We start from the raw sequence: 13,821 nt of genomic DNA on the forward strand, positions 1-13,821 counted from the left end.
GCTGGATAAATTTATGCGCTGCCGCGCTTTTGTTTATACGTTCCGAAGAAGGGGAAAAAAAAATGACGCGCCGATTTTCGCTCGCTTTTTTTTTAGGCGCTGTAATCTTCCTTCACCGCTGCCGGAGCCATGGCGGCTGCGCAGCGTCCAAGGGCGCGCACGCTGTCGCTCGCTGCTAAAGTGACAGCCCGGGCGATGTTGAACGCGGGCGCGCTGTCCTGACCCGCGCCCGTCAGTTCTGTCGGCTCAGAAACATCCGCTTCCAGGAATCTGCTCCGAAGCGAGGGCGGCCATCGCTGCAGTTTAGCCGGAAGATGGGCCGCCCCACGATGGGGGCTTCCATATAGCGGGCACGTGTAGAATACGCGCGCGTGGGCTGCCGCCGCGTAGTGTAATCGGGGCTTGTCGCGGAAGTATGAGGCATGTCGCGGACGGCGTAGTGCTGCGGGTACCGAAGAGACCTTTCTTTCTTTCTTTCTTTCTTTCTTTCTTTCTTTCTTTCTTTCTTTCTTTCTTTGTCTCCATCTCAACGTTGACAGCGCAACGTTTTATGCCCACTTCTACGAAAGGACGCCGGTAGTCGGGTATTATCCGGCGTCTTCAGGTCTGCACGCTTCATGAGTGCATGGTGCGGCAGCTGCCGTCGCTGTTACCCAGTTGTAATAATATCACTCCTCGCGCGAGCGACGACCCCTCACCACTGGTCGTTATGAATGGCCATCTACCCCCCCCCCCCCCTCTCTCTCTCTCCCCATTTCATTCTTCGGAGAATCGCCCCCGTTACCTTTTTGTTTCTGTTCCGCACCTTGAACCGTGCTCGTCTCTTGACCGTACTTTTCAAGGAAGGGCAGTTGGAGCGGGCTGCATAGCGGAGAGTGCGGAAGGGGAGGGGGGGGGGGTGATGGGCTGGTTGTTGCCGTCTTTGGTTTCTCTGCCGCGCAGGCGGCTGAGTCCAGGTTGGAGAGGCCGAGAGGGAGGGGTGGACGGGAAGAGGTTGGACACGCGCGGTCTCTCCGTCAGCGCGCGGAAAACGTTGCGGAAGTTTTGTAAATATAGTTTCGAAAAAAAAAAAAAACGTGAGCGTTCCGTTCGCGCTTTATACATTTCTGGGTTAGGCACGTGTGAAGGCGCGGTTCTCGCAACTACGCGTGGTGCGCCCGGTTCGATGCTGGACTTCCTCTTTTGTTTCCCATTGTTGTCTTTGTTTCCCTTGCTTCTTGTTTGGGCGCGTTTTCTCTTAAAAGCGCATTTCTCGCGCGCGCCATCTGCGCAGCCGTTATTCCCGTTATTTTTTTTGGGAGGTAAGGACCCTCTTCCGAGAAACGCGCGGGTTCCTGGAAGACGCATGGCGACAAGATATCGCGGGAGGGAAAAGAAAGAATAAGGACGACGAAAGAAAGAACGAGAGAAAGGAAAGAAGGTGAAAGAACGGGTCTGGCGGCGGCCCGGTGGGCGTTCTATTCTCGGATTTACGTATACGTAGCGCTCGCGTACCGGCAGCCGTGCATCTTTCTGGCGGGGTGGACGCACTTGCGATGAAAACAGCGTTGGGTGGTGGAGGGGGGATGGTGCATGGGCGGTTTCTGAAGCCCCGACCGGACGAGAGCCCCTTGGCGGAAAGCTTTGGCGGGATTAGGGCAGGGACCGCGGAGCGCCGAGTTGCGAAACCACCACCACCCACACACACACGCGCGCGTGCAAGTGCGGATTGCGACGTGTTTCGCCAACAGGGCCCGTCTGAGTGGCGACAGCGGCTCTCTGATCCGTTTGTTGGCCGAAGTGTTTTTCTTACGCTGATGACTCTATATGAGAGACTCTCGCTCTCTGTCGTTCGCTTGTCTTTTTTTCTCTCTCTCTCTTATTTTGAAGCGAAGCCTTCATGCTTCGCAGTCAGAACCTAAGCTGCGACCGACTGCGCACAATCAGAAGCAGAGTTTGTGAACAGTTGGTTCAGGCATAGTTTTCGTAGCCCCGCCGCGGTGGCTGAGTGGTTAGGGCGCTCGACTACTGATCCGGAGTTCCCGGGTTCGAACCCGACCGCGGCGGCTGCGTTTTTATGGAGGAAAAACGCTAAGGCGCCCGTGTGCTGTGCGATGTCAGTGCACGTTAAACATCCCCAGGTGGTCGAAATTATTCCGGAGCCCTCCACTACGGCACCTCTCTCTTCCTTTCTTCTTTCACTCCCTCGTTTGCCCTTCCCTTGCGGCGCGGTTCAGGTGTCCAACGATATATGAGACAGATACTGCGCCATTTCCTTTCCCTCAAAACCAATTATTATTATTATTAGTTTTCGTATATCAGTGCACAATTTTAGTGAAAATGTAACTCGAGAGCACAGTGTGCCGATGGCTACGACACGCAACCTTTCGTCGCACTTTCGACTGAGGCTGAGTGGCTTTGACGTAAGCTAACAGTCATCGAAAGCAAGGAGCATATAGGGGATGTTTTTTTAAGGCGATAGCGTTTAATGGGTCACACTCGCGGTGGCCGTCCGTCCGTCCGTTACATCGCCACCCAGGTCACGTGGCGCCACGCTCGCGCCAGCTGCTCCTCTCCTCTGTCGTGAATTCAAGCGCGGCAAATTCAAATCAGTGCAATGAGTCGCAAACGGCTTTCGCCTTCCCGCAGTTATGTAAGTGCCTCCAACGAATTTTTCTTTTATATAATTTATGGTATTCATCAGTAGGAGATTAATAGAGAAAATATTTTAGAGATAATTGAGTTGGAAGCAGAAGAAAAAAAAACCAACCATATGCTGCCGGCGGGATCCTACCCCAGCACCTCTGAATTTCGCGTCCGACGCTCTACTAACTGAGCTACGCCGGTTGACGGCTGTCCAATCTTCTGCTTTCGGGTGTATTTACACGTAGTGTAACCTAACCTCGAGAGTGTTCACCTACGCTGTTTACGCAGTCGAATCCCGACTATTCGAACTCAGAAACTTCCGGAAATGTGTTCGAGTGCGGAGTTATAGGGAGTGCGATTAATTCGGGCGATTGTGACGCTACAAAGGCAAAATTTCGAATGAAACAGGAGATCGAATTAAGCGAATTCGGGTTAACTAGATTCTACTGTACGTACCTTGTCTATAGCATAACAGCGCTGTAAAGTGCGAAAAGAGAGTAAGAAAGAGGTGGAACTAAGAAGAAATCGCTAGATAGCGCTTTATAAGAGTCAGCGAGCTGCGCCACCGGTCTTAGTTCCTTCGAGAGTCCAGTGCGTGTCTATATTTGTAAACAATACTTTATTCCAGCAGGCATACTGTCGCAATAAAAAGTTATTGCAGAGCCTGCTTCTCCAACCCATAATCAAGGGTAACAGCGTACCAGGATTGTACGCGTGTAACTGCTCTTGTTAACACTCACGTATAGGTAGGTATACGTGAGTGCACGATGCACAGTATGTGCACTATGATGCACTACTTAATACTGTTAATTGAGAGCGAATTATGTACAAACTTCGCACTCCATAGCTCCTCACTTCCTATACTCACTTCCTATGTTGGACTCTCCGCGGTTCTCGCCCTCTCCCTCACCTCTTTCATTTCATTTCTCCATTCTTCCTGCCATCCTTTACTTCCGCTGCCCCAGCTCAGGTGCTTCAGTATCGCTGGGGCTAGAAAAAATCTTTTCCTTCCTTTTCATTATTATTTAATAAAACCACCACTACTACTATACTCTCCGCGGTGGCCCGGCCGCCAGTGGCGACAGCGTTCAGAGCTGAGCCCAAGGTGGTGGGATCGAATCCCGCCGGCGACGGACATCATGGGTTATGCACTGTCTGCGCGTTCAAGTACCCCACGTGGCCGAAATTAATCCGGAGCCCTCCAATATTTGCGTCTCTCGTAGCCCATGCGCCCCACTAAGAGTCGTTAAACCCCACATACCATACCACCCTATACCGGCCATGGTGTTGGCACAGAACTGACGTTTTTGTCAGCGTGCACCTGGGGAGGAACCGTTTCAACGCTTGCGTCGCTCTCGAGAAGCGTCCCACGCTTTTAATGAAAAAAAAAGCGAGGGGGGGGGGGGGCGGATATGACATGGTTTACGCAAATACGCGCTGGCGCAAGAGGACGGAGACAACACACAAAGACAGGACTGGCGCCAGCTTCCAACCGAGTTTATTCATGGGAAAAAAAAAAAAACACTTAATAACCGCACGAGCAGGCAAAGATAAAATCAAAAACGATACAAAGGGTGACTGAGGGCACACGTGCCAAAAATGACCGAAGCAATGATTACAGCGTTGACAATGACCCACCAAGAAAACTAATCCCTTCTTCTGACAGCGACACGGATGGCTGGCTTATGCAGATATGGCCCCTCTGCCTGATGTAAGATGCTTCGACTATTTCACGTTCAGTTGGAAGTTGACGCCAGTCCTGTAATTTGTGTGTGTTTTCTCCATTTTTTCGCGCAGCCATTACGTATTTGCGCAAACCATGTCACGTTACAAGCAACTCGTTCAAATGAAAGTCATGCTGGGGGGGGGGGGGGGGGGGGGGGTTGGACGGTTGCTACTTTTATCCGGCAGCTGTTACGCAAAGCACGTCTTCGGCTCGAAACGCTTGTGCATCCCACGCACCCACTTATACCTATAGTGACAACTCGCGTGCGGGGCCCCGTGTCATCGCCTGTCCGGAGCGCGAGTTGCCCAGGGCTGCATCGGGAAGCAGGTGCAGAGGCGTCTCGCCCGCGTTCTCCCGACATCAACTGGGGAGCCCGGCAGCCGGTGTGATTGCACCGCCGCTGGAATTCTCGATCCTCGCCTCTGCTCCTTCTCCTCAACGCCGATCGGCCGCGACGGCGCTTGTTCGTTTTTTTCATTTCTTGGCGGAATCTCGCGTCGCGGCTTCGGTTTTTCCGCCGCCGAGTCGCGACGCGCGTGTGACCTAAACCCACATGTAGGGAGAAGCGAGGAGAGGAGCGGGATGAGCGAAGAGCGGGGCACGCCGCGGTGACAGCAGCGCCCCCTACCCGCGCGACCCCTCTCGGGAGTGGGGGGGCACGGTGTCGAAGGAGGCGTTGACGGATGATCGCTCTGAACGGCACCACCGCCACGAGGCGGTGTCGCGGCGCGCATTCGATATACACGCGACACAGGGAGGATGCCCTGCTGCGCGGACCCGATAACGGTGTGTGCTATGTACGTGTTTATGTGGGTGACCTGGGTCGCGCTACTACACCCCCCCCCTCCCCTCCCTGCCCTTCATGTTCTACCCAGTGAGCGACGCCATAGCCTTGGTCCTCTTTTCTTTTGTGCGTGTTGACCCCGCACACGTATACTCACGCCCCCCCCCCTCCCCCCCCGCACACACACACACACACACACACACACACACACACACACACACACACACACACACGCACGCACGCACGCACGCACACACACACACACACACACACACACACACACACACACACACACACACACACACACACACACACACACACACGTCTAGTATTCCCTGGGCACAGGACGGGACGACCTGTATCCTAGTGATGTTTTTCGGCGTTTGTGGTTGTTACCTGTCGCTGCTTGTCGAAAATGGCGACGCTCTGCCGCCCGCAGTGCTCGCCATCCCGATGCACAAAGTACGCTAAAGGGTGCAAGTGCTGCACTTGAAGGGGGTTAGGTCTTTCGGGAATTAGCTACGGCGCTGTAACCCATTAGTCCCTCAAAGAGCAACCATTACTCTCTTCGCGATTGGCTGCCAAGGGGCAGTAACCACCGGTGGGCGCATGCGACAGTGCCCAGTGCCACGTCCCATGGCGTCGCTTCAGGCGTGAGGCAGCGCATAATATCGGGACAAAAACATTCTACGTTGAATGTTACCAGTGTCCGCATTCAAGCAGAAAAAAAAAAAAGATGTTGCACACCGGGGACCGCAAGCGGCTCGTGTTCCCCCGTGTCTCTGCTATGTTTGTAAAGGATGCGAGGGACGCAGAACTGGGTCAGCTTCGCTGAGCGTTTGCGTTGTGTGCGTGCGTGCGTTAGAGAGAGAGAGAGAGAACGCATTCATAACGCATCAAGTGCATACGCTCCTGTCGCATGGCTCATTAGGCGGGCTGTTTTGCGAAGCACCGATTTGCAGCAACTCGGGGTGATTTCCGCCGTCAGGCAGGAACGCTTATAAAGGCGTCCCTGAGTGATCGAGAATATTTTGAGCGTGCAGCGCAAACCCGAATGCGAGGCTAGCACAGTTTATGAAGATGAATGGCACGTCGTCTAGGGGCGTGTGTGTATTCTGTATTTTTGTCTTTTTTCTTCCGAATCCTGCGCAGATTTCCCACGGAACGTTTGAGTAATGTTTCAGCTTGTTGTTGAGGCCGCGTGAAGTAAAAGCCAACGCTCTTCAGAATCTCTGCATCGTTTCCTCATTATCCTCTGATCCGGAAAGCGGGAGAAAATATAGAATGTGCAGGCTGGTCGTCGTTTCATTCGTCCAGTTAATAGTACAGGTGAAAACAAGAACGGAAGACTGGTTTCTCGCTGCCGTTAGCTGTCCCAACGTGAAGCTGCCGCACTGTCAAGAGTGGTTCTGTAGTGTCCCTGTAGCAGAGTTCTTTCGAGAGTAATTGAGGGAACACTGCGGCGGGGGATTCCCAGCTTGGTGTCCTGTTCTAGCATATCCCGCATAACATTGGTCATGGCAGAGGCCAGACAGTGCTAAATTCAGCGGCGTTCTGTACGTGAATCGGAAGACGGAAATGCACGGAAGGTGATCATGACGAAGAACTAGAGGCTCCGAAGTACAGCCTGTGTGGAACAGGCGTCGGAATGGCAAAGCTTGCCGTACGGGAGAGCCTGTCATGGTTAATTGACCCACCTGTGTTGACAAGTGATCACCACAGCTATAACGAGGAGATAACCAATCAGCCGCGTGTCCGCGTTCGGTGCAAGGCAGGAACAGTTGGAGGTCATTGGAAGCTGACTCAACTCGGGAGTCGTTGATGCTGATGGCGACGACATGGTTGGTAGTGGTAATGAATAGCCTTGTAGTAGGGCGCTGGCCATGCAGTCACGACACGCGTTTCTGTGAGGGAATTCTGTTTTATTGAAAAGTCCTGGTACGCAGTACACATTAAGAACCCAGGAGGACCACACACTGAACAATTTGCTCCCATAAGGGTGCAAATTAGCTTGTCACCAGACGAACACCCATTATCACCTAGTGGGTGCTCTGAAAGGGTGCAGAGATCTGCGTCCTTCGGGAAGGTGCACAGCATGAAACTTAAGAGAGTGTGCGTCAATCCAATGCTTTTGCTTCATGGGTGAATCAATGTGGAGCACCGTTCCAGCATGCATTCGTAGAGCTGTTATGAAAAAAATAGTTGGGTGCAAACATTACGCCATCTAAAGTATCATGAAGCGCACCCTTCCTTAAGGGTGCTGATCTCTGCACCCTTTTTTAGCACCCAATAGGTGGCTATGGGTGTTCGTCTGGGACAAGCTGATTTGCACCTTTATGGGTGCGAAATTGTTTAGTGTGCAGGCAAAACATGCCGTGAGACACTTGATGAAGGCCTTTCCGAAGGCCATGCCGTGAGCCTAGACCGCTGTGGACCGCGTGTTGCTCGCTCTAGGCCTTGGCCAGCTTGGACGCGATGCTCGCGGGGGGCTTCCCGCTTCCCCAACGCGTGGCCAAGGGCAGGAACACGGGCCACGGCTGGAACCTGTCCGACGAGAGGAACGCCTTGATGGGCTCCAGCTGGCGGAAGCGCTCCACGTACGCCTTGAGGTTGTCGTGCTTGTCCAGGCAGCCGGGCTTGAAGAGCGAGAACTGGTCCAGCAGCTCGTACAGCATGAAGTCCACGTGGGTGATCGTGTCGCCTGCCAGCCAGGGACGGTCGCCCAGCGCCCGCGACAGCTGCTCCACCTGTCCGGGCAGGGCCTCGGCGAAGTTCCACTTGACGGACTCGAAGTAGTCCTCCCAGCAGTAGTATATCAGGCTCCACCTGCACGCGCCGTCGTGCGGGCTATCTTCGGGACACACATGTAGAATTACTGAGGTGATTCGCGTTAGGACATTATTAACATAGAAGTGACGCTACGATGGAGAAATTGCCGGCTGAATGAGCAATGTTAATCCCACCTGTAGCATTCAACACCTCAACTCAACTCAACTGGCTGGCCGACAGGAAGATAAAAAAAAAAGCGGAAAATGCGGGAACAGGGACGTACACATATGACCCTCGCCTTGTTTGTACTGGATAAGGAGAAATGGAAGCGATCGACACAAAAAAGGGAGTTGGGTTGATGACGTCATGTCCTCTCCAAAAGTTCGCACGCCACCATGTTTGCTTCTGACCTTTTGCAGTGTTACTCATGTAGCAACCCCGGTGATGACAACCTCAGGAAGAAGGAGAGGTCTTCTTTGCACGCCACAAGAGGTTTAAAGTACCAGGGGAGCTAATATAGATCCCTGTAGCAAGGTGTGGCGTCAACTCCGACGGTTCGCGCTGGAACTATGCAAGAAGGACATTGCGTGTTTATGTCAGCCAGCAGCTGCCTGTTCCTCGTCGCCGCTTAATAAGCGACGTTTATTCACCGCACTGGCCTGAGATTTACTAATGGCCAACATGACAACAGGTTAATGAAGGACACTATAGGCCATGAACGCCTTTGCTACTGAAGTTTAGCGAAGCGTTAAAAGAAAAAGCGAACTGTTCTTGTTCCTCACGAAATTCGCGCGGAGTCTGACGCATTCCAATAGTCGGCACCAGGCCGGTTCGAAAGGACGCCCACTTTCTCGCCACCACGAGAGTCGCATGGCTCACCTGAGCTCGTTGAGCTGTGACTCGAGCATGTCTACGCGTGCCGCCTCGGCGGGCTTCGAGTCCGGCACGACAAGGCCGTGCTTGCGCGCCAGGTAGCGCATGATGGCCAGGCTCTGGACCACCTTGGTCTCTCCGTCGACGAGGTACGGCAGGTTGGGAAAGGGGAATCCCTGCGCGGCCAACGCCTTCTTCTCCTGGAGCCACACGGCCTTGCTCTCCAGCGGGGTGGGCTTGTCCAGCCAAGGGTACGTCTTGTACTCGTACGGCACGGCCGCGTACTCGAGCATGTACCGGATGGGCTCCACGATTCCACGGATGTCGGCCCAGTAGCCCAGGACCGCCCTCTCGGGCTTCGCGCCCTTCTGGTCCTTGCCAGGGGACATGGCGCTGTTGGGTCCTGTATGTAGGTGCTTGTTCTTGCTCTGCGATAGGTTACAAGGGACGAGTGAGTGAGTGAAAGAAAGAAGAAAAGAAAGAAATAAAGACCAGGGCAGGGAGGAAGGTAGGAGGTTGGTAGGTGGAAGGTAAGAGCAAGGGAGGGAGGAAGGAAAGTAGAAAGAAAGAAGGAAGGAAAGAAAGAGAGAAAGAAAGAAAGTCTGATGTGGTCATTGTTCACCCGATGGGCAGCATATCGGCTGAGCTGTATGCGACATGTTTGCAGTACTTAGCCAGATTGCAAAGTATTGAGGGTGTTGTGGTCCTGAGAGAATCCGGATGTCTTTTCACACAGCGCCGCTGCAGCCTTGCGCTCAGCAAAATATGGTGCACTGAAAAAATTGTTGTTGCATTGCTTCACTGTGTAATATTGAACCGCATGCACCTGATGTGCCTATAAACCGGCAAGAAGAGATTTTTGTAGCGCTCATATCAAGCCTCGAACTTTTAAGCGTGTCATGATGGCGTGACTGTCCTTTGGCCGTATAATTTATAAAAAAAGCAAGTTAGGCATAAAGTAAGCATCACTTATACCTTTGGGGTTTGTAGGCATTATAAGATATCATGTAGAAAGCGTACTTCCTTATAACCTGGCGGTCGAGCGCTGTAATGGTTTCAGTAGTACATCCCAGTCCAAAACTTCTTTAATTATCTATCATTATTTTCTTTCTGCCGACGTCGTGTATGGACTAGGTTCCTACCTAGTAGCACAGTGCGGAAGAAACGAAAACAGCAATAGTACGGTAGCGGTTGATAGTAGTATACGATAGATAGGCAGAGCAGAACGGTGGGTCCTAAAATCAGTGTGCAGAAAACCATAGTAATGCTCAACGGTTTCGGAAGGGAACAACACTTTACAATTAGTAGCGAGACTGTGGAAGTGATTAGGGAATGACCGTAGATCCGGATTACGAGAGGGTTATAACTGGAAGAATAAGAGTGGGGTGGAGCGCATACGACAGCTCCTCTCAGATCATAAATGGCAGTGCACAAATATCCCTCGAGAGAAAAGTGCACAACAGCTGTATCTTACCGGTACTCACCTACGGGGCAGAAACGTGGAGGCTAACGAAAAGGGTTCAGCTCAAGTTAAGGACAACGCAGAGAGCTATGCAAAGAAAAATGATAGGTGTAACGTTAAGAAACCAGAAGCGGGCAGAGTTGGTGAGGGAACAAACGCGTATTAAGTACATCCTAGCCGAAATCAAGAGGAAGAACAAGGGAAAACTTTGGGCTAGTTGGTCTGACATGTTTAAAAGGCAAAAGAACCGCGACTTCAGAACAGGACGTAAGACGATTATCGCCTGTCCTGTCCACCTCGTCTTACGTCCTGTTCTGGAGTCGCGGTCCTTTTGCCTTTTAAACATATCAAGAGGAAGAAATGGGCTTGGGCAGGGCATGCAATGCGAAGGAAAGACAACCGCTGGTCCTTAAGGGCAACGGAGTGGATTCCAAGAGAAGGCAAGCGTAGCATTTGGCGGCAGAAAGTTAGGTGGGCGGATGAGATTAACAAGTTTGCGGGTATACGGTGGTCGGAGCGGGCAAAGGACAGGATTACTCGGAGATACATGGGAGAGGCCTCTGCCCTGCAGTGGGTGTAGTCAGGCTGCTGCTGATGATGATGGTGGTGGTGGTGCGCGGCCGTCTTGTTCCTATTTTCTCGCTGTAGCTGTGAGCTGAATTATGCCAGATTTGAATAAATATTTTTCTATTAGAACATTCAACACACATTGACGTTGAAGGACTTCGACTGAAAGCCACACCAACGGCTTGACACAATCCACGGCCTGGCATAGGCTTACACAGCGAGGGCTGGTGTATGCCGAGTCGCACACACTGCGCATGTTTGTGCAGTAAGAAAAAAAACATCGATAAAGAAAACACACGTAGGAGATATATCAGCCCGCAGAGGACTAGCTAGGCGGGCGCCCACGACAACAGGCACTTATCGCTCAAGTGCTTCGGCAGCACGAGTGGTTCAGGATGGTGCGACATGGGCGCCTGGTCAAAGATAGTTCTTCACACTGTGTCTTCTACTTACGTGTGCGCGCGCCTGCAAGGGAACCGTTTCCAGCGATAGCGCACCCGCTGTATACTCGTGCGCGAAGTGCAAAAATTGCGCGGTGCTCGAGGTGCGTATAGCCTTTGGATAGCTAAGCGTAGTAGACACTCGTCTCTTTTTATTTTTTCTTCATCAAAATATTCTAGTGGTCGTAAAGGTGTCGGGTCCGAGACGATTGGCCTCGCAGTGACATTCGAACAAATCGGCACAAATCAGAACAGAGCGAGCAGTTGACTTCATATCTCTCACTGTTTTGGAGCTCATGTGCGGACTGTGGACATGGCAGCCCGCTTTAGGACGCGGAAGGAAGAAGCGTGTAGGAAGAAGAGCGAACCGTACCCAAGGGGAGCAAGCGTATATAAGTGCGAAGGCGCTGGCAACTCCCAGAAAATAACAAATAAACAACGAAAGAACGGAATGGTAATAGCTAACAGCGGTGAACTTGACGGAATTGGTTGCCCATGGCCTTTCTTAGGGTTCTTTCTTTTTTTTATTAATCTGTACAATTTTTTTTTTCCCCCAGAAAGCCGTGAAAGATGAGACGATGCGTTCTGACCATGTGGATTGTCCGTCACAGCGGACGCCATGTCCGTTTTAGAAGGTATAGTTTTAAAGACTATTAGTTAGCTACTAGTAGCTCATAAACTTTAAATGTTTGGCTTTAGGAGACAATGTTATACTGAGCAAGTGGACGACTTTCGAATCGTACATGCGAGCCCTACTTTTAAAATGTGTAAACCGGCATTATGGTTGGACATGTCACATGGAGTTACGAGCGCAAAACGACCAGGCACCAAAAGAGAGACGCGACATGCGATGGTAGTGGTTTAATTAGCCCCACTTTAAGCCGGGGAACTCTTGATGACGAAAAAAAGCACGCGCACATTCGAAGTGAATAGCGGTGCAGCCTAACCTCTGGGAGCCGTGCTCAAAAATGGGTGTCTACGCAGGCAATATACTTGCGAAACCTGCCGGTGTTGGCGACACCAGTTTCTCGTTTTGTGGTCTTTTCTAGCTTATACAAGCTCCGTCTTCGGAGCTGTATAGTGCTCAGTGCAGTGCCTGCATCTCCACTCTCACTCATACACAAATACGTTAAGCAATGAGTCAGTAAGCAAGATCGATAGCAGAAACGTTCGCCATTGCATTGACGTTTGAATGAATGAATGAACTTTATTTCCTCGTCATAGCGAGTGGAGGCTGGGACTAAAGGTACCGATGACCTGACGAAAGGTCCCAGCCGCCTACAGCAAACAGTTTCGACAGCAGTGATAAGAGAAGGAAATACATATAAAAGATAAAAGTACAGAATTTACACAAGTACAAACATATTACACTTGCAATACGCATTACAGAGCCCCAATGCACACATAGCACAACTGCACTGTATATATTCATTTTGTGAACGGATGTACGTACCTACATACAAACAAACAGAAATGGAACAGAATGACATTGATCAAGAAAAGCAAATAACATCGGCTAGCAGCAATGCGGCTAACTCTTGAAAGTACCCAATGGAGCGCTAAAGTCCGCATTAAGAATCGTATTCGGGCAAAAAGAAGAGCCACAAGGAAATGGAGGAGCGGGCGATAATAGAAAGAACGAAAGGGAGAGGGAAAACAAACAAGACAAGGTACAGAGGCGTCCAGCTTCTCGATGCTTTGATTCTAATGCGCCGCAACTGCGTGCGCGATCCATTCCTCCGACCATCGCGGTTTGTTTATTCTGCTTTTTTTTTTGCACGCATCACAAAACGGCACAAACATCACTCACCGCTAGTTGGTCGTCTTCGGGACAAACCCGCTCGCTTTCCGCTTCTTCGAGGCTAACGTATCCTTTTCCCTCCGCAGCCTAGTCGCTATACACCTTCGATCGTGCGGCCGGTCTCGCTGCTACCACGTTTGTCCCGCAACAAGGAGCAGAGCCGAGCGATGCGCTATCGGCGCGTGTCGCGCTCTTCGAGAAGCGGGCCTTTCTTCTAGGAAGCGACGATATGTGAACGAAGAGGCTGCTCCCCCTCATCCTTCCTCCCTTGCTATTGGCGAGCTGGCTTCGCGTTGCACGTTCAAGGCCGACGGGCAGGCAGGCAGGCCGTCCGGCTCGATGTCGCAAGCGTTTCACGTCCCCGGAATGCCCGCGCGGGCGCTCGCTTCCTCCGCACCCATTTTTTGCGAGACGGATGGAGGGTATTACTGTCAGAGCGTCATTTGGCGGTGTGTGTGTGTTGCTTACTTGCTTCGCCGGCTGTGCAGCTCCTGTCTTGTTTAGTTTGCGCCTACCTTTGTGCCTGTGTATATTTTCACCGGAGTCGTTTTGGCCGGGAATATATGTGCACATGGGCTAGTTCGCGTGACGTCAAGGGCATCTTGGAACTGTGTGAAAAAGGGAGAATTCCAATATCCGCTCTCTTTGTTCTGCTGTCCCTTTGCTGTCTGAATATCAGCTTCGTTTGCTTGATGCGTGATCTGCTCGCAGTCTCCGAGTTGCGTATGCTACGTTCCTGGAAGCATACTCCTATATGTGGACGTGTACAGCGCA

General features: G+C 51.8%; 2 protein-coding genes across 3 annotated transcripts in view; one reads left to right on the forward strand and one right to left on the reverse strand.

Annotated features, from left to right (window-relative positions):
• LOC144120803 (uncharacterized) overlaps nucleotides 1-13,821 on the forward strand; it is a 270,149-nt gene that overhangs the window by 38,795 nt on the left and 217,533 nt on the right. The gene's annotated exons all lie outside the window — the stretch shown is intronic.
• Nucleotides 7,037-13,274, reverse strand: LOC144120802 (glutathione S-transferase Mu 1-like). Its single transcript, XM_077653508.1, has 3 exons — nucleotides 13,057-13,274; nucleotides 8,784-9,205; nucleotides 7,037-7,961 (listed from the first exon to the last, which is right to left on the reverse strand). The coding sequence occupies exons 2-3, from the start codon at nucleotides 9,164-9,166 to the stop codon at nucleotides 7,586-7,588; spliced, it is 759 nt and encodes a 252-aa protein (XP_077509634.1). The 5' UTR covers nucleotides 9,167-9,205; nucleotides 13,057-13,274; the 3' UTR covers nucleotides 7,037-7,585.

The sequence above is a fragment of the Amblyomma americanum genome, chromosome 2 (assembly GCF_052857255.1).
Source record: "Amblyomma americanum isolate KBUSLIRL-KWMA chromosome 2, ASM5285725v1, whole genome shotgun sequence".
Taxonomy (NCBI): domain Eukaryota; kingdom Metazoa; phylum Arthropoda; class Arachnida; order Ixodida; family Ixodidae; genus Amblyomma; species Amblyomma americanum.